At 31.8% G+C, this 20,630-nt stretch overlaps 3 protein-coding genes and 1 pseudogene across 3 annotated transcripts; 1 reads left to right on the top strand and 3 right to left on the bottom strand.

Annotated features, from left to right (window-relative positions):
- Positions 1-16: 16 nt before the first annotated feature.
- Positions 17-1,603, bottom strand: LOC107940960 (F-box/kelch-repeat protein At3g61590). The gene has a single exon (XM_016874423.2). It carries the CDS (start codon positions 1,231-1,233, stop codon positions 121-123), a length of 1,113 nt encoding a protein of 370 aa, XP_016729912.1. The 5' UTR covers positions 1,234-1,603; the 3' UTR covers positions 17-120.
- Positions 1,604-5,469: 3,866 nt separating this feature from the next.
- On the top strand, positions 5,470-9,530 carry LOC107940972 (uncharacterized). The gene is made up of 4 exons (XM_041113420.1): positions 5,470-5,719; positions 6,110-6,940; positions 7,712-7,988; positions 8,354-9,530. The coding sequence occupies exons 2-4, from the start codon at positions 6,239-6,241 to the stop codon at positions 8,518-8,520; spliced, it is 1,146 nt and encodes a 381-aa protein (XP_040969354.1). The 5' UTR covers positions 5,470-5,719; positions 6,110-6,238; the 3' UTR covers positions 8,521-9,530.
- Positions 9,531-12,682: 3,152 nt separating this feature from the next.
- LOC121229345 (zinc finger Ran-binding domain-containing protein 2) lies at positions 12,683-14,211 on the bottom strand. Its single transcript, XM_041113419.1, has 4 exons — positions 13,956-14,211; positions 13,507-13,872; positions 13,128-13,239; positions 12,683-13,042 (listed from the first exon to the last, which is right to left on the bottom strand). The coding sequence occupies exons 2-3, from the start codon at positions 13,860-13,862 to the stop codon at positions 13,149-13,151; spliced, it is 447 nt and encodes a 148-aa protein (XP_040969353.1). The 5' UTR covers positions 13,863-13,872; positions 13,956-14,211; the 3' UTR covers positions 12,683-13,042; positions 13,128-13,148.
- A 5,127-nt stretch (positions 14,212-19,338) lies between these two features.
- LOC107902760 (protein kinase PINOID 2-like) lies at positions 19,339-20,244 on the bottom strand (annotated as a pseudogene).
- Positions 20,245-20,630: the final 386 nt, after the last annotated feature.

Here is a 20,630-nt window from a genome sequence, read left to right as displayed (position 1 = left end):
CACCACTTAAAGAAAATGCCCCGAAAAAAAAACCTCATCTCATCCATAAACATCAAATCAAATATACTTTATGACTCACATTTTTTACAAGTTGCGAAGTACGGTCTGCAATAAAAAAAATCAGAATGTAAATGGAAAAAGATTTGGGTGAAGAAAAACACCCTTAATGGGCAAATTTGGAACTTGGTTACCACCAATGGAATGACAGCCTTCAATCCAAAACCATGCCCATCTCGCCTTTTCTTCCATTTCTCTCCAGACTACCATTCCTGACCCAAGTTCCTTGTACAGATAAATGGCCTCTTCGCTGCCCACGCATTTAATGCTGCCCCAACTCCTCTTCCCACCCAAAAGCTTTCTCCCCATTTCCATTGGCACCTTTTCGATTAACCCCCATCTATCCCCCTCCTTCAGCTCCCATATACACGCCTCTCCTTCACTTGCTCCACCCACAAGCGTCAACCCACCATTGCGGCACAACAGCGCCGCAAATTCAAGCTTGTCCGCCATTGGAACACCGAATCCTCGCCACCTGTGGCCATCAATCTCGTACCCCATTACACTATAAGCTCTGGCTGAAGTCATCCAGTAGAGAACCCCGTTTGAGTACACACTCTCATTTGGTGTCCACACAGTTAGTCTCACAGCAAATTCCGTTGGCACGAACCCCACGACGTGCCACGTGTCGTCCGTCGAGTCGTACATTTCCAGCTTGAGTTCGTACATGGCACCCCCTCGTGGTGCTTCGGACATCCCGCCTGCCACGTAAACTCTGAAGTTCGGGTTTGGACCGTGTTGGACTGAGTCTAATGTTACAACGCCAACCGCCGGATTCGTTCTACTGATATTTGACATTGGAAGGTACCTAAATTGCCTAGTAAAAGGGTTACATAGAGCTAATTGAAGAACTGTACAATTTGTTGGTCTCACAAGGATGAGGGCGCCGATGGATGCAACGGGTCGTACCGGGTCAGACAAGAAATCGAGTGAGAGCAGGTGCCAGTTGTCGATGACCGGATTATGAACATAGCAGTGTTGGCCACGGTTTCGAGTTGGGAGAGCCAAGAACCAAGCTCGGTGGTGCAGGGACAGTAGAATGAAGGAGGTGGCGATGGGGTAGGTGTCGACACACGAGTTCCAGTGCCGGCAAGTGGATCTGGCACGCGCCAAAGAGTCCGGGGAGAGGAAGGAGAAGATCTTAGCTAGAACGTCAAATGGAAGGTTGCTCCACATTTCTACTGGGAACAAAAATGGTGAAAATGGTTGTGCAACGGAGAGGTGTATAAAGTTCGTATAGGCAATTATTGGAGGGTGAATTATAGGACCACATGATATAGAGATGCGTGACCGACGTCACCTTTATCATGTGACTCTTACATTTTATTTGTTTCCTTGTACTTTTTATTCATATAAAAACCTATAAAAGGGTGGTTTTTGGAAGAGCCCAAAGGCCAAGAGCATTGAGAAAGAGAATAACTTGAAAAGGGAAAAAATAATCTCTTCTCTCAGATTCTACTTATTAATGAATGCTGTTGGTGTTGGATTGATTTTTCATATAAATTATGGGTAAACTACAATATAAATTGAGCTGTCAAATGATGCAACCTTTACATAAATTCACACATCTTATGATTTTTTAGTGATAAATGTCTTGACTTTTAGGATTAGGTTGATCCCCAATCCCTAGTATGTCTTAACAATATTAAAGTGTGGGGTAGTTAAAACTAATGATGCTTATTTTGTTTAAATTAGGTTTAAGGAGTAAAAAGTTGCCAAATTTTTTTAATAAAAGTAATTAAGTTTTTTTAATTACTAATTCAGTAGTTTAATTTTTAAAATATATAAAAAAAACTCTCAGATTTTTCTAAAAAAGTAATTAAGCTCCTTTTTTTACACTTAATTAAATATTTTAACAGTTGACTGTTAATGTTAATTGTCTCTAATTTTTTCAATTAAAACTACCCGTCACAATCACGATGTGATATATAACAAAAAAATTATAACAATAAAAATTAATAAAAATTATAAAAATTATCAAATTTTAATAAAAAAAAACACTTTTTTTTAAACATTTAACTTTTCACACATTTAAGCTTTTAAATTGCAATAAATTGTCAACAATATGTTTCCATAAGTAAAAGGAACCGTCCCAATGAAGATAAAGATGAAACAAACACGCCACAGTGACAGCTTTGGTAGTCAATAAAGTCAAAGCAATGACGTTGATTTCATCTTTATCATAAACTCAAGATTTAATCAAAGCATCTAGAGATAGATTAGTGGTTACTTAAGCTACACTTTTTACAAACACATATATTTTAAGTATTTATATAATTTGATTATTCAATATTCTTATCAATACGACAGATGAATCGTACTATATAAAAATCGAAATTTTAATGCTTTTATTCTATGGGGTGAATAAATATTTGCAACTCATTAAATTAAAAATTGTTGATGTATTTAGTACGTATTTATTAAAGTCAATATATCAAATGACGAAATGAAAGAGCCATCCATCAATACTAGGGTGCCATGTATTGATGCTTACACTATATGCCTCCATACTTGCTTATCCCAATTGTTACTAATTCCCTTCGTGTATGTATCGATACTCGATCAACAATGATATTTTTCCTTTTCGTTTTTACTGGTTTTATTTCCCGTTCAATTGCTTTAAACATTCACAAATTCATCTTTTAATATAAATATAAGTAAAAAAAAAATCACAAAACACGAAAGATGAATATCTAAAAAACAAAATAAGAGAATTCACATTAATTTTCTCTTCATATCTTTGGAAACTTATTGTAAAATATTTTATCATTCTCAATATTTAGAGCTTAAAATTACAAACACACATTTCAGATTGAATATTTATTTGCTCTTTTTCTTTTTGTATTAAAAAGTGTATTAAGCTTTTTGGGTAAAATACCTTAAAGGAGATTAAGAGAGATTTCTCGTTGAGTGTTTGTAAAAGCTAAAAGAATTTAGTTAAGTCATAAAAGCTAGAGAAAGTTCTATTTAAGCCTTTGAAAAGATAGAGATAGTAAATATTTATACATTCTCCTTAAAATATAACATTTATTATAATGAATTAAGATATCTTTAGTAGAAGTATACCATGGTAGTGTATGTAGATAATTGGGGTTGAACTATTATCAATCAAAGTATTCAAGTTTTTTTCTCTCTTCCCGTTAATGTAGAAAAATTTGTAAATTTTTTTCAAAATCTCAATTCACTCCTCTTGGTATTTTTTTTAAAACCTAACATAAATTTATTTAATCAAATATTTTAATGAATTTAAAGTTGTTATTTATAAGTATAATAAATTGTATTATCAAGTAAATTTATTTATCCAAATAATGCAAAGCAATAAAATTATTTTATTTATAAACATAATAAATTTTATAAATAATAAAATATTTAAAATAGAAAATTTTGTAATATAATCAACGCTAAATATTATATTATTATTAGTCTGATTTGTTTAAAAAATGATATTGAAAATATTCAAGCTGAAGATGAAACAAAAAAATAAAGAGAAATTAAAAATTTATTAACAGACAAAGGAAGGTTGATTATTTTAAAGATGCAGAGATTCGTGTAAGAAAGGTAGGAAATTTTCTTTATAATATCTCACAATTTGTCCTCTTCCTTCCATTAGCTCCAACAAGGATTTTTTAAAAATAAAAATAAAAGAAAATTGCAGTGATCCTGTAAATATTAGAGAGCATTGATCCCTCACCTCTCGACCATTCAAATTTGATACCATTAACATGTTTTGTTAACACAATTTGATAGCATTGAAAAGAATGCATTTCAATTTCTTAAGACTCTCCATTAATCTCGACTGTCGATATAACTTAATTTGTACAGTTGATTATGATGGAACTCAACTATAAATAAAGGCTTTCCCTACATTTGTAACCATTTCATTGTATTTAATTATTTTTGAGTTATGAATATACTAAGAGTATTTACTTAAATATTTTGTGTGTATTGTTTTCCTGTGACTTTTCAACTGTCTTGTTAATTTTTTCGTTTTGAGTTGATTCCATTACATTTTTCTGCGCCTCAGAGAATTTTCGAGATAATTCTCATATTTCGAGAGCTAGACTAACTTAGATGCATTTGAAGCAAAAGAATTACCTAAAATAATGTTGCATTTTAATTCAAAGAGTTAATAATTAATTTGATCATTGAGTTATGGTTAAAAAATTATTTTGATATTTTTAAAATTTTCTTAACAACAATAGTAAGAAAACTAAAAAAATTTAGATTAAAAATTATGAAAAAAATCTATAATAATAATTAAAAATCATAAATTTTTAAAAAAAAGTATAAAAATATTTAAATAGGTCCAAATCTAAAAACATTCTTAAAATTTTAAAAAAATTATTTCAATTTTTTATTATATAAAAAAATTAAAAAATTCAAATTAAATTCCATTTGTTTCGTACTGTACATGAACATCTTCATTCATATCAAACTTTATGTTATTTTAGTTAGAAATTGCTTTGTAAATTTTATTTTTTATTTTTATTTTTTTCAAAACCCTAACAAAATACTCTTAATGCAAGATTCATATTTCCACTGTTAGACAAATTATTACTACTCAAGTTTTTTATAAACAAAATCTAGGCTTATAACACTATTTTCATTATTGATAATCGTAGGTTATCTACAAAATTTTCTTGATAATTATAATAATTATGAATTTTAATTTTTTGAAATGTAAAATTTTCTCTTTTTAATTTATAACACAAAGTACCCTACTTCTTTTCTAAACTAATCATTTATTTTCTGTAACTCTAGTGCCCTTCTCCGTTTCTTCAAATCCATCATTTCTTCTCTCAAGTTTCAAATTAAAATTTTACTTTCAACTATAAATAAAATATATATATTATTTTTAATGATTTGGGAAAAGCTGAGTCGACGTTGATTTACATGACAAAAGAGAAAAAAAAAAGGTAAAGAAATATGAAAATGGAGAGAGCGTAAAACAACAAAGAAAATAAAATAATGAGTAGAATCAAAGTAAATGAATATTTAATTTTTTTGATCAAAGTTTAAAGACTAAATTTTTATGAGATATGAAAAAATTAGCTTCAAAATTTTTTTCTTTTTCTTTTTTGAAATTTATTTTTTATATGAGTATTTTTAATTTATTGTTAAGATTTTCTTTTATAATTATTGTTAATAAAATTTTAAAATATCAAAATATAATTTAGGGATTAAATTAGTTATTTATTCATTGAATGAAAGTGCAATGTTACCCATTTTATAGAAGTTAACAGCGGAAGATGAAAATATAACAATTTGATTATGTAATTTTAAATAAAATCTAAAAACAGTTTATATATTTTATCCATTAATAAATAGATGGAAACTTCCATGAAAAAGAAAAAGAAAATGGAAACTAAAGTAAAAAGCGAGGAGCACCATAAAAATAGAAGGACCATACAGCGGGTCCCCGCTCCCCACCACTTCCCACTCACCCAACCTGCACATTCTACAAACAGAAGATGACAGGCAGAGACTTAACTCCTCCCTTCTGTTCCTCATTTCTTCGCTATCTTCTCTTTTTCAACTTTAAAATTTTAACCACAAGTATAGTATAGTGAGAAAAATGTGCGTGTGAATGATTCTTGTACTCCAAACCACAAAGATTCTTTCCCCGCTTCCCGTAAACTGCTGCTTCATTTCTAAACCACTGGTACATATCAATACAATCCTCTGAATTTCAAACTTTACCTTTTTTTTTTGTATTCACTTTGCCTTTGTCGCTTTTTTCAACTCTGGAAGCATAGAAAGTGAAACCTTCCAGAGTTTGGGATTGGGTTTTTCGTTTTTCTCTCTGGGAAGGCGAATCCTAATTGAGTTGGTTTGTTAGAGCAGCTTGTCTTTTTTTGTTTGTAGCTGTTCGTGATGAAGTTTTTGGTTTTATTCAAGGCTGAAAATTTGATCAAGTTTGGACTTTTGGTTACTTCTGTAACTAAGTTTTGGTTTTAGAAGATGTAGATATTGGGAGAAATGTCTTTTGATTATTATTTTTTTTTTTGTGAAAATTAGAAGTTGAGATAGTTTCTATGTATGGTTTTCTCAGGTGAACTCTAGCTAAAATTAATTCGATTCAGATGTGGGTTTGAGTTGGCAGATGCTGATATACATTGCCTGTGGAATTTAGAATCATATACTTATATGTCGAGTTCTATCTGATACTTACTGTGTTCAGATGTTGGATAGAAGCTTGCAAATGTCGCTGAATTGCCCACCTTACTTATTAGTTAGGCAGAGAACTCTTTGTTATAAAAGGTTGAATCCAGTTCGTTCTATGCCCCCATCTTCAGTTATCTTACACACTGATGAAAGTGGGCAATTTCCTGAATCTAGGAAAACTTGTAATCCATTAATAGCTTCTTTAAGCAGCTATGATGGGCCCTTGCTCAGTGCTCCTAATACTGTGGGAATACTTGGGGGGTTATCTGTTGATTCTACTCTAAATTTCTTGAGAAAATTAGTACATTTGAGCAAAGAGAACGAAGCGAAATGTATGCCTTTTGTTGTTTGCTCTGATCCAGTTTTGAATAGGGAGCTTTCATCACTGGAGATGAGTTCGTCTTCCCTCTGCAGTAGAAATGAACCTTCACAATCCGATCATACCCGCATTGTCGAAAATCTACGGAGTAAAAGGGTTTTCCTTAAGAAATCAGGAGCTCACTGCATTGTAATGCCTTGTCATATTTCTCACTCATGGCATGATGAAGTGTTTAAGGGGTGTTCTGTTCATTCACTTCACATGGCTGAGTGTGTTGCTAGGGAGCTTAAGGAAGCTGGGTTGAAGCCACTGGAAGCCGGGAGCCCTTTGCGTATCGGGGTTCTCGCTACTGATGCAACTCTAAAAGCAGGGTTTTACCAAGAGAAACTGCAAATTGAGGTAATTGTTTTTGCCCTGTGAAATAAGCTCAATGCATCCCTTTAGGAAAAATATGTAGTTTGCAAAAATTCATGCAAGTAATAAACTATTAAACAGATAATAATTATTCGAAAGAAAGAAAATAGCTAGGTAAGAAGATCATTCATGGTTGACCGTATCTGCTTTGAATGCTTTTGAAGGTTCTAACTGAAACTTTCACAAATTTGAAGAAAAGCAGATAAGATTGGAACACCTGAAAGGTTTAAACTAAAGACTAGCTTCATCTATTTTTTATGTTCATGAAAGAGGTGAGTTGCCTGCCTACCACTTGCTAAAAGATTTCGGAGGTGAAGAATATACAACTCATATAATGTTTCATGGCTTCTAGTTTACCTTTGAGATCTCAACTTGTTTAGATTATATGTTTGGTTCGGTAGGTGATGCCACACATTATATTCAAGTGTGACTCATCTTTCGGAAAGGTCCAAAAGTCTGTTTTTTAAACCTAACTTGTTGTCTTCAACTGCTGTGGAGATATTCAATGTTGTTAATTTGGCTGTAAATTCATGTTCTTAGTTGTTCATTTTGTTACTCTACACAAGTTGGAAGAAATGCAGACAAAGTTCACCAAATTTAATGGTACCAATATTATTGATCTCTATGTTTATGACCTCATTGAAATGTTATTTCGATTTGGCATGTTCATGTCCCATATAATACTAGTTTAGGCAGTTCGTGGTACTGATTTGACTATTGAGACAACTTAATAGTTACTTCAATATGTGCATGTAGGGGTTTGAGGTTGTGATGCCAGATAAAGCAACCATGGAACACGCTGTAATCCCTGCTATCGATGCTTTAAACAGAAAAGACATGGAAGGAGCACGGAATCTGCTGAGAATTGCTCTCCAGGTTCTTCTGGTTAGGGCGGTTAACACAGTTATCATTGCATCTGATGATATGCGTGATGTTTTGCCTCGGGATGATCCACTTCTTAAGAAATGTATTGACCCTATGGACGCATTGGCCAGGTCAACTATAAAGTGGGCACAGCAAGCTGCGGACGAAGGTACATAAAAGCTGCTAAATTAATTTTTTCTAAATGCATTCTTATTGTGTGTTTTTTTTGGGGGGGTCTCCTTTTCAATTACAAGTTTTTTTTTTTTTTTCATTCTTGGGGATTAAGTTGTGAAAATGATCTGGATATTGTTGTGCACTATTTGTGTCAATTAAGAAAGGATATAAGAAGAGAGACTAGAGAGGAAATTAGACATAAGAAGTGCCCCTGTTAAGATTGTTGCATAAATCAGATATGTTGGTCGAATTTTCTACCATATTTTATGTGGTTTACTGGTTGCATTTTATCAGATCACCGTGCAAAAATGGCACCTTGTGATTTTAATATTCATTAATCTAACCTTTTCTGTCTGCTAGCACCAAAAGCTCTAAGCTTCACCCGCATCACCCAAAGAAAAAGAAAAGGTATCGGCGTGAATCAACAAGAAACAGATCCTATTCCTTTCTCACAAAGCATATGTTTTTCATGGGATAATTTAATATTGAAAGGGGTAAGCAACAGATTTGGGCCGAAACTTCAATAAAATATATAAAATGAGGCCAACATAAACAAAGACAAGGGTTGAGCTCTATTCTTTTTTATTTTTTAATAATATAGTGTTAGAAGTAAATCTGTTTGTGGGCCAAGCTAGGCCACAACTCTTTTTTTTTTTCTTTCAATTCTCTTAACCAAGCCTGGCATCTAATGATCCATTTCGTTATTCAATGAAAATTTGTATCTTAATTTCATAATTAAATTAAAAAATAAATGTTACCATTAAATGATAATTTGGGTCGTGCTCGTACCGTGCCAGTTTAAATTTACAAAAATACAATATCCTGATTTTGACATGCTAATATGATTAGCCCGAGCATGTCTAGTTGGAAGACATGTAAATGAATGGATTGTTGCCTTATTCTATCTTTTTTTTTTTAAAATCCAGTGCATGTATACTTTTTCAGATACAATAGGTCCATAAAGGGAATCCTATGTTTTGAATATACTTGCCTTTTTTATTGCCACCTTTCAATTTTAAGTTTTTTTTCCGGTTATGTTTACGTAGACGACAAGTGGTTTTTTTTCTAAATAATGTAACCACTGAAATAATGGCATTTTTTTATGTTATTTTTGTTTGGATTTGAAAGTGGAGTCGATAAATCTTTAAAATATTGCTAAGTTTAGAGATATCGAAATTCGTGTTTTGAGATGTTGTATATACTTAAATTAATATTTTAATAGGGGGAAAACAAGATTAAGAATAATAATAGAGTAAAAATATCTTTAGAAAAGATCATACCTACATGTTTATAATATATTTACAAGTTGCCCAAGTGCCACTCGAATTTGAATTCGGCACATTGACTTACTGATGTAATTTCTCTTATTCTTTAGGGATGTTGGCACTACATTTCTCATGTGCTTTTTTGAGTTGTGTAAAACTTTCTATTTGTTGAATGAAGACGAACTCATCTTGTATCTCGTGGCTCTATTTATGTTAGTCAAACAAGCTATTGATCTCCGGATCTTATATGAATCTGAGTCCATTTTATTTCATCCGCATAATTCTCATTAATTTACTTCACACTAAGAACTCGTCTGTGTATAAGTCTATTTTAAAATTCTATAATTATTGTAGAATTATGGCTCGTATTTTTTATTTTATTTTTCTTCTCTTAGTTAAACTCTGTTTTTAGTTTGCCACTTAAACTCTAATTAGTGTAGGTTATTTTAATATTATTTTACCTACAAATTTAGCCTATAAATATATCATTTTTCCACCCTAGAAAAATAACCCTTTACACATTTAGTTATTAGTTTTTTTCCACTCTAATTAATGAGGGTTCTTATTTCGGGTTTCAGGGTTCAGTTTTATCTCCATCTTTTGTACTCATCGTTTTTTCCGTTTTAGTGAAATTATCTTTACCCGTGGTTTTTAATTGTCTTTGGAGGGGTTTTTCCACATAAAATATTTGTGCTCGATCTTTTTAATTTCTTCGTTATTTTACTTGTTCTTTGCTTAACCGGGTTTATCCCCAACAAATTGATGTAAGAGCTAGTTCGCACTATAGCAAAACAGGTTTTTAGCGGTATTTTTTTGGGCCTATAAGAGTCGTTAAAACAATTTGCGGTGTTTTGATAAACTGTTCAAAGATGACAACAACAATGTTTAATATTGATAAGTTCGATGCCATCGCAAATTTCAACCTGTGTCAAGTTCGGATTATGACTATTTTGATTCAGGGCGATATTGAGAAGGTCCTTACAGAGAAGAAACCTACAGACATGAATAAATTAGAATGGAATAGGTTAGATAAAAATGCTTTGTCCATGATTCATTTATTTCTAATAAATAATGTGTTGTAAGAAATTTTGATGGAAAAAATAACATTCACCTTATGCAAAAAGTTAGAAACCCTTTACGCAGCAAAGTCTCTAGCTAACCAATTAGTGTTAAAACATCAGTTGTACACGTTCAACGTGAACAAGGTGAGCACCTTAGAGTCACATTAGTCAATTTATTACTCATTTTAATGATTTAAAAATGTTGAGGTTTAGATGAACGATGAAGATCAGACTATGCTATTATTATGGTCTTTACCCCTTTATACAAATCTTTCAAGAAAACCCTGATTTATGGTAGAGATAATATCTCATTTGAGGATGTGAAGGGTCATTTGTTGAGCAAAGATAAACTTGACAATGAGTTTGGTTCTATTAGTAAGTTAGATAGACAAGCCTCAATTTTGGTAGCATCAAGGAAGCAAGACAAGAGATGTTGCTATTGTAAGAAATTAGGTCACATTAAGGTAGATTATTACAAATTGCGAAATAAAAAGGTTGTTGAGAGTAGCGAGAAAGATTTAGTTGGTGATAATTTGGCCAATGACAAGGGTGACGATTTCTTGTTGGTATCAACAAGTCAAAACTTCGAGCTTACATTCGAGTGGATCTTGGGTTCAAGGTGTTCTTTTCATATGTGTCCCAACAAGGATTGGTTTTCCACATATAATTCAGTTGAAGGTGGAGTTGTGCACATGTGGAATGGTTCACCTAGTAAAGTAACCGGTGTTGGTATTGTTCAGATTAAGATACACGATAGGACAATCAGGACACTATTAGATGTCAGACATATGCCTGACTTAAAAAAAATCTCATTTCCTTTAGAATTTTGGACTCGAAGGGTTGTGAATTAACATCGAGTCAAGCAGCATTAAGATATCCCATGGGACACTCGTTTTAATGAAAGGTAAAATGATTGACAATCCAACAATGATTGGTGAAACATGACGTCCCTCGTCTGTTAAGGAGTCACAGAAAACTTATTTGAAGCGAAGACAACTTAGTCATAGGAGGGAAAAAGGTATGATCATTTTGTATACAAGAGGTTCTTTTTTGAATGCATGTTTTGAAAAAGATAGAGCATTGTATTCGTGGAAATTAGACTCTAGTCAGTTTTGATTTGATAATGCACAAGTCAAAGACTAGAAGTCTTCCAGCTTCTAAGCACAACTTCAACTCAATTAATATCCTGCATAGTTCGAGATAAGCTCGTGGTGGGCTTTGGCAAAGAATGCATTGTGAAAATACGAGTCAATGTGGAGATTTGTGGAGTTATGCATAGTATTTTTTGGCCTTTCTTCTCTCAATTAAACTTTTTTTTAGTTTACTACTTAAACTCTGATTAGTGTAGGTTATTTTAATATTGTTTGACCTATAAATTTAGCTTATAAATAGACTCTTTTTCCACCCTAGAAAAATAACTCATTACACATTTAGGTATTAGCTTTTACAAACTTTTAAAGAATTTTATATTTACGTTTTGAGAGTTTTTGTTTTAGGTTTCGGGGTTTAATTTTATCTCTATCTTTTATACTCTTCGTTTTTACCATTTTAGTGAAATTATCTCTACTTGTGGTTTTTTAACCTCTTCAGAGAGATTTTTCCATGTAAAATATTTGTGTTCAATCTTTTCAATTTATTTGTTATTTTACTTGTTCGTTGCTTAACTGGGTTGATCTCCAACACTTATATACTATTTGTATTTAAAAAATTTTTTAAAGAGAAATTACAGTGAAACCAATATACATTAGATTATGACATGCTTACACTGCAATGTCTTGAGTTCAAATCTAAATATATGCATGTATTTTTCTACATTTTATATAAAATAAAAAATACCCTAAAAATGTATTTATTACTTTATAAAACATTGATCTTTGATAATTTTATAATTGAACAGAAACACAAGTAATAACAAACATCAACTCAATAATCTTTTAAAAAAATAATATAAGTTAACCTCAACTTTTTTCTAAAGCAAAATTTGATTATAAAAAAAAAAATCCTCAAATAGTGAATGAAGTCATGACTCAATTCGAAAACTACCGGTAGGTGAATCTTCAAGTCCCAAAATTTGTTTAAAGCACTTTTTAAAACTTTTTTTTTTTTTTGTTTTATTTTCAGCTCGAAAGCAGCCTTACATCCTCAGTTTTGTCATAGGTGTTCGAGTTTTATCCGTCCTTTCAGATAATTACATCTTCTATGTTATTTAGATTTTTTTTTGAAATATTCATATTTAATAATTATGATATATATTCAAATATGATAGATAAAATTAATAGTAATATTTTGAAAGCATATTTGTAGTGGCATGTAACGTAAATTATTATTTTACTAAAGTTAACGCATATAATAATTTCTAGTAATGGAAAAAAGAGAAGAGAATCATCTTCTTTTAAGAAAGCCAAGCACCATGCATTACAAATATAAATTAATAAACTCTCTCTGATAATAATAAAAATAGAAAAAAAAAAGGACAACAGAAAGCATCATCATCACAAAAATTACCGGACTGTCGTAATTTTTATGGGGGAGAACATGAGAAAATGCTAAATAATTAATTAATTTAATTAAGGGACAAATGGGTTGTAGTGATGATCAAACAAAGGGGTTTTACACCCTGTTTTCTTCACCCTTGTAGCACACCCCCAAAGCAATATATTAAACAGGAAAAACAAATGCAGTAATATTCTTCTCTCATTTGAGTCTCTCTTGGTTTGCAACACCTACAAAGCCAAGTCAAGAGCCACATATATTAATTAGACTTGCAATCAATTTGCATGAAAAAACTAAAAGTTAAAAAAAATATACCCAAAACTGGATAGCTTGTATTTAGTATGAAGTTCTAGCTGTGAAGTCTCTTGGGGCACTGCATCTGAAACATTCCATTCGGCTAGCAAAGTTGTGCTCATTGCATCCCGACCTGCATTCATCCATCATATATATATATATACACACACCTAAGTTACTTTCGATCGGTCGAAACTTTTTTAAAGATAATTGTATGAATAAGTTCAAATATATACATTAAAGTTCTTTGGAAAGCAGTCAAAAGAAAACTATAGTACGGAAAGGAAAGGTATACAGTAGCAACTAAAGCTGTTGAAGAACAGAACAGCTTCTCTCAGTTCATTATAATTGAAATATTATGTAATTACACCTTTAAAGAAAAAGGATAACGAGAATTCACCTGGTACATATCCAGTCGCCGGATTTCCAGCCGGATCGATTACCGCCGCCAAATCCTCTAGAACGCGGAACGTCGCTGTCGAAACCTCCGGCAGATTCGTCCTTGAATGCACCACATTTGAAGCAGCTGGAACGACTGGCGAAATTGTGGGTACCGCAGTTTCCCGCAGTGCAGTACCAATCACCAGGTCGGACGTCGGAGCCGGTGGTGAATCCAAAGGAGGAGCCACCCCTCCCACCACCGTAGCTACCGAAGTGATCACCCGACCGGAATTCCCCGCAGCGTTGGCAGGAGTCCCTCCTTTGGAAGTTTAGGTGTTGGCACGACCTGCAGTTCCAATCTCCTGGCCTGCTCATCTTTTCTTTTCTACTCTCCAAAAAAAAAACACATTTAATTCAACAGCTAATACAAAATCTGAAAAAGAAAGCATTAAGATTTGAAGTACTAACCTTAATTAGAAAAATGGAAAAGGTGGTGAGTTTGAGTTAAATAAGAGAATGGAGTAGGAAGGAATTCTTGAAGAAACGACTCGAGGAAGGCCTCTTTATATATAATGCTTAGACCATAAATGGAGGGCTAGCTGTGTGTGTCTACTTTTACGTGTTATTCACATTTAACCTTGATAAATGAAATATAAATACTTTTTATATTTAGTAAAGGAGGAAAAGAGATAAAGAAAAATTCTGGGGCAGAAAATTTTTGAAACTTTCAATAAATGCTTTGGCTTGGCATTCTTTTTATTAGGGTTTTGGTAGTGCATGGACATATACATATGATGCATCGGTTTTCGGGTGAATAGAAACGATTGAGCTCTTTTTTATTTTATTATTTTATATATGTTTTTGCAACCCAATGCAAATATCCTTTGCGACATTAAAGTGAGGGATTATAGTACAATATTATTACTTCTCCACTACTAAATGTCTTGTGAACTGTGATTTTTTTCCTTAATGGATCAATATTTCGAATCCATTTTATGAATTTTTCTTTTGAATAACATAAGTAACGCAACCAATAAATTAGTGCCTCTGAGATAATGAACCTTTTAATTCGCAACAGCTCTCCAATAATGGTTAAAGCAATAAGTTTACAGATTTAAATATTTAACCCAGGCCATTAAATTTTAAATTTCATGCTCGCTCACTAAATTACATCTTGGTACCTCTTATTTCTTGTACCGAACAAGTCATTAGAACTATAATATAGTAAATATAATTCAAATATGCACAGGTAGACACGTGTAAGTCTAATTTACAAGTTTAACAAGCCAAATTATGGCATGAAAACGATGAGAGAGTTCCTTAGATTTTATGATTTGAGTTTGTTAAACAATCTTTTACTTGCATCTTAACTGTTGAATAGGATTAAATTGCAATCATAATTTTCAAATAAATGAGAAATATAAATACCTGTGTTATAAGACGAATTTAGTCACGTTGGAATAAAATATAACGGCGTTCCTGATAGTGTAGTCAAACAGAGCTGAAGGTGGGGATAGCGACGGCTTGATATTGGGGGGAGGCAGTGGGATGCAAGTAGGGCAGGGGAAGGCAGCAGCCCAACAAAATGAGGATCCACATCAAAAGCCAACTGGGATATCCGTATCCCCCCTTCCTTCCTGTTACCCTATAACCACAACACACCTAATCCAACCTTGCTCTTCATTCAAGTATGCATGAACCTTAGGAAAAGGTCTTTTTGACCATTCCCATGTGGCCCCTTTTTCTAAATCTGTACCATTTTAATTTAAATATATAATCGCAAAACTAAGTTAAAATTATAAAACAAACTGGTAAAAAATCAGATTTTTTTATCTTATATTATTGTACACTTTGTGAAAAAAAAAACCCATAGAGTTTGCAGGGTTGGTGTATGAGATAATTTATTTAAAAAATATTAAATGAAATTTAATTTCTTTATTTAATTTTTATTATTTAATTTAATTTTTTATATTTTAAAATTTAAATCTAATTGAAAACACAAATAAAATTATTCTATTAAATTCACTTGTATAATATTTTAAGATAAAAACTCAATTGATTACCATATAATAATAAAAATGATGTTATAATAAATTTGAATTTAAATAGAAAAATTTTAACAGTTTTAACAAATAAACATGTATTTTTAAATATGAAAAATAAAAATAAGAAGAGTAAATACCAAGTACTTGAGACCTATTTTAACCTTTTAAAAATTAATCCATATATTTAATATTTAGTTAATATTAAAATCAGTTATCACGTATCAAAAATAAAATTGAGTTGACAGTCAAAGAACGGTAACAAGCGTTGCTTGGCGTTTAAGGAATATTCTAGACAATGAAATCTAGGCAATGGCACGGGCCAGGCCACCTCTTAGATCTCAATTATTTAGGTCATGTCTCTTTCAATCATACTTTGGAGAATCGACAGTCAAATAAATATGAGTAAAATTGTTGCTCCTTTACATATAAATATATTTGAATATTCTCCTTTTTGTACTTAAAGCGGATTTTCCTATAATTTATCACCAAAAATAAACATTACAGATACCGAAATTCAAAATTTAGACAACTACAACTGAATTTATTTATTTTTTTTATATACAAGAGATGTTTTGCTTAAAAAATAGAGAAAAAAATTATAGCTACTGCAATTTAAGTTTTGCAAACGAAGGGTCTCCTCTCTGCTTTTCCATTGTTTCAATGTTTTGGGTTGAATGGGGTTAAAGAGCAACTCGCTTTAGTCTTTTGGGTTTGGTGTGTTTTTTTTTTTTTTTGTATGTGTTGGTTCATAAAGAGGGTTGCTTTATTTATATCATGAATCATTGAATTGTGTTTATCCTTTCTAAATTTGGGTTTTAGTCCCTGACTTGTTCCATGAAAGTACCATACTTTATATTTATATATATATATTAAATAAATTACTTGTGATTAAAAATTAGAGCAGGTATAAGATTTAATGGACTTGGTATTCATAGAATACAAAATAACTTTAAATAACGTGATTAGGGTTTTCCAAAGGGTCTTTTTTACTTTGATCGATGAGTCACATACAGTATCAAAGAGGAGAAAAATAAAGATTAGAAAAGGAGGCAACTAAATGGAATCATGCATGCACAATTTTCATTATAACTTTGATATTTTTAGAGGAAAAATTTTGAAAAAAAAAAGAAAAAGAAAAGGCAAATGAAAAAGAGAGAAAAAAGAAGAACAAAGGGAGAGTTTCAATAAAGATAGGGGTTTGAAGCTGATGATGGAATATAACAAGTCCTTCGAGGTTTTCATTTTGACCATCTTTTCTTTTTCTTTTTCTCTCTCTTTTCTGCGCCTGCTTTGCTTATTCACTATTCCTTTCTTTTCTTTTCTTTTTTCTCTCTTTTATCTCCCAAAACCACCACCCCTTTTTTATCGTTTATTGTGATATTTAACATGTTTTTTTCTCATATTTATTATGAATTACGAATATAATAATTAAACGCTATGTTTATAATTACAGTAAAATATAACATAAAATCCCCATAACTTTTTTTCCCCTCAATTTATTCTCTCTCCAAAACCAAGATTAAAAAAAAAATGAATGAATGAATGAAGTGAAGTGAAGGGAGGAAATGGAAAAAAAAAAAAAAAGAACTGTCGTCCATTCTCTTGAAGAAGGGAAAAGGAAGAAGAGAGCAAACTGTAAAGCGAAGTGGTGGGAAGGGATTCGCCTTGGGAATCTCTATGCATCCTTTCCATCATATGTTTAATTTATTTTCCCCTTCTTTCTTTTGCCGTGCTTTTTGTGTGCTCTGCTCTGCTGGGCGTTTGTTTTTATTAGCTTAACCATACATTTCCTTCTACTTTATTTCCTTTTAAGTTCAATTACAAAATTATTATTATTATTAAGAGAAATTATTAATAATGTAATTATCCCTGAAATTATATAGACTTCTCAAGTAAAGTTCATACAAATGCATATTTTTATTTTTTGATCCACTTGTGATTAATAGTCAATATATAAAAGATTTTTTTTTGGTACAAAAACATAGCTATAATTTATACATTTATTGTCGGGTTATGAAATTAAACATACTTACAGTTGAATGTAGATATAATTGACCTGTTAATTAAGATGATTCATGCTAGAGTAATCATATTATATAAATATAAAATCTGAAAAAGGAGATTTAAAATTCCCTACTACTTTAGAGGTTTAGGAAAGGGGCCGAGATATAAGACTGGCATTTTGGCATACCAGTTTCAAAAAGAGTGAACCCTCTCAAGTATGATTCAAGCAAACAAAAAGCTAACGCTCTTCTGTTGCTTAATGTTTTTTTAGCATCTCTTCATGTATACATATAGTAACATATTTTGATGATGTGGTATCATCAAGTTTACTCATGACACATGCTTAAAAAAAAGGTTTATTCATGGCACATAGAATTATATTTCACTATAATAATAATAATAAAATTACAAAGGTCACTCACCAAATATAATTGCATTAACCAATGCCACCTGCGCTTTTTTTTAACCTTACATTGCATGCAATTTTATGTAATTAATTAACCATATCACATGTAAGTCATTTGTCATTAGAAAAGAAAAAAAAGGAAATGTAGAACTTTATGCTGTCGGCTACGTCAAGCCCACTTAATTTGGGTCCTTAGTTCCAGACAGTTTCATAAGTGGGGGGAAGCCCTCGCTTTGAACCCATTTATTTGCATGCACTTACCCAAGTGTACTACGTACAGATTACAGTGGACTCATTTTTTTGCAATTGAAAAATTATATACCGACAAATTTATAACAAGTTGTTTTAAGGATATACGCATTTTTGGTTAAAATGGTATAATTGGGATAGTGAAAATTAAAATGATTTAGGTTTAAATCTTATAATTTATGTGTTTTTTAGATTTTATTTAAAAAATAAAAAAATAAAAAAGTACTCATGAAATAATATTTGTTATTTTTTAAAAGTAGTGTGTTTTAATGGATTGAGTTTTAGTTTAATTGGTGTTAGTATTGTTGTTAGTTTAGGAGGTCGTAGTTCGAATATGCTGAAACGTATTATCTTTTTACTTAAGAATTATAAAGGGGTATAATAAAAATCTATAAATATTAGTTATAATAAAAAACCTATAATGAGAATAAATTAATAAACCCTTTATTAGTAACTTTTTGATACATAAATACATCTCTAAGCTTTCATTATAGATAGAACTACCACTGCGTCTCTACTATTAAGTTTGATCTGATTTGGGGAATTAAAACTCAGCTTTTCCTTAAATGATTATTTGTGGAGGTTTAAGTGTTAAAATTAGAGGCCAATTGACACCTTTCAAAAACCCATGCCTCTTTTATTTCAACAACACCCCCCCCCATTCTCTTGTTTGGATCTTTCACCAGCAGCTTTCTGATCAAATCATGCGCCTTCCCCATCTCTACCTTTACTTGAACAAATCCTGGGAAATATTACGGGTTGCTGTAGGATGTTTGTCAAAGTTTTCCCCTCACTATCACCTCAAAAAGGACTCCCGATGCTCACCAAAGGCAAATCCAGAAATTTTTAGTAGTGGCCAAAATTTAATTATAATTTTTTGATAAATCAAGTTTATTATGTATTAATTTATAATTTATATTTTTTTAAAAATTAAACATCAATCTTTTTATTTTTATGAGAAGGAAGTGAAATTTTACTACATATTAATTTGTATATATTTTTATTGATAAGAAGATTGGATTAATTCTTTTTATTATGACATCAAAGTGCAATTTCTATATATATATTAATTTATAATTTATCTATTTATAGGAAGACTAAATTAAAAAAAAAATCATTTTTGGGACCAAGGTCCCTTCCTATCTCTTTAAATTCGCGTCTGCACCAATTTACACCACTTCCATGGCCTAATCCTGGTATCACCTCCGGAGCCAAATACACTCGATCGAGCATTAGTCGGCTCGGCCCGTAATTCGACCTCAGGTTCCGGAATATCCACCACGAGCTTGTTTTTCTTCGTAGACAATGATAGATGAGAGTAGCAATTGTAGTCCTTGTCGATGATACTGGCGTTACATTTTAAAAGATTGGGTGAAACGTCGCATTGAAGGGAGAGATCGAAGTCTGAGAGCATAATACGACCGTCTTCTTGAACAAGCACATTTTCTGGCTTCAAATCACGAAAAATTACACCCATCATGTGAAGATATTCCAATGCTACAAGCACTTCAGCTGCATAGAATCTGCAACACCAGTGGTTCTTATACCATTACAAACACAAAATTACGATTACAAGAACCAATTGGGTTATGTCTGGAGTTCCGAAAATTCAAGGAAAATCTTCAACAGATATAGATTTAGCAATATGAAGACTTACGTAGCTGATGGGACACTAAATTTCATATCAGACTGGCGTTGCAGAAGAGTGAGCAAGTCGCCACCAGGACAGTACTCCCTAACCAAACATGAACAGTGGAAGAAATCAAACGCTGCGTATAATGTTGGAAGGAAAGGATGATCAAGCATTCCCAGAATGTTAAGCTCTATGCAACTTTTCTTTAATTCTGAGTTCATCCCTATCTATTACTTTCATGGCAGAAAGGCAATGATGATGATGGGAACCGGTGGCGGTGTTGTTAATCTTACAAACAAATACATTTCCTATACCTCCACCGCCTACTCGATGCAAGAGCTTCAAATGTTGGATTCCAAGTTGACCATGTTGGGATAAAAGTCGGTTAATGGTTGGCCAAGCAGGATTGTTTCCTTTGTGGGGTTTGTGAATGGTGGATCAGAACGAAGATGAGGATTAGGAGTAGAATCAGATTTTGGCGTGGCCATTGTTTTGATAAGTGAGTTTCGTTTGTGTTCTTAGCTGCTGATTCTGAATCTATACACACTTGCACCCCGGATCCCAGCCCTAATAAAAATGAGCTTTTTCTTTTTCCTATTGAAATAAATAAATATATACACATTTAATGTGTAACTCAAGTCAATTAGTGGTTTAATTTATGTTTGGGAGAATTTAGGAGGAAGCCTTTCACTGAATTGCTTTGAATGAGGGTATTTTCAAGCTTATTAAAAATTTTGAACTTATTACAACCCAATTAATTATTTATCTTATTATTATAATAATTAAAGTAGTAATTATTAAATTTA

This window comes from Gossypium hirsutum, chromosome A05 (genome assembly GCF_007990345.1).
Source record: "Gossypium hirsutum isolate 1008001.06 chromosome A05, Gossypium_hirsutum_v2.1, whole genome shotgun sequence".
Taxonomy (NCBI): domain Eukaryota; kingdom Viridiplantae; phylum Streptophyta; class Magnoliopsida; order Malvales; family Malvaceae; genus Gossypium; species Gossypium hirsutum.
Note: the sequence above shows the minus strand (reverse complement) of the source record. Positions and strands in the feature narration are given on the sequence as shown.

Bases quoted from the DNA above. Each gene is read 5' to 3' on its own strand.
- LOC107940960 (XM_016874423.2), bottom strand. From the start codon at position 1,233: ATGTGGAGCAACCTTCCATTTGACGTTCTAGCTAAGATCTTCTCCTTC.
- LOC107940972 (XM_041113420.1), top strand. From the start codon at position 6,239: ATGTTGGATAGAAGCTTGCAAATGTCGCTGAATTGCCCACCTTACTTA. The intron at 6,941-7,711 runs GTAATTGTTTTT...ATGTGCATGTAG, and splicing joins AAGAGAAACTGCAAATTGAG to GGGTTTGAGGTTGTGATGCC. The intron at 7,989-8,353 runs GTACATAAAAGC...TCTGTCTGCTAG, and splicing joins ACAGCAAGCTGCGGACGAAG to CACCAAAAGCTCTAAGCTTC.
- LOC121229345 (XM_041113419.1), bottom strand. From the start codon at position 13,862: ATGAGCAGGCCAGGAGATTGGAACTGCAGGTCGTGCCAACACCTAAAC. The intron at 13,240-13,506 runs GTGAATTCTCGT...GGATGAATGCAG, and splicing joins GGCGACTGGATATGTACCAG to GTCGGGATGCAATGAGCACA.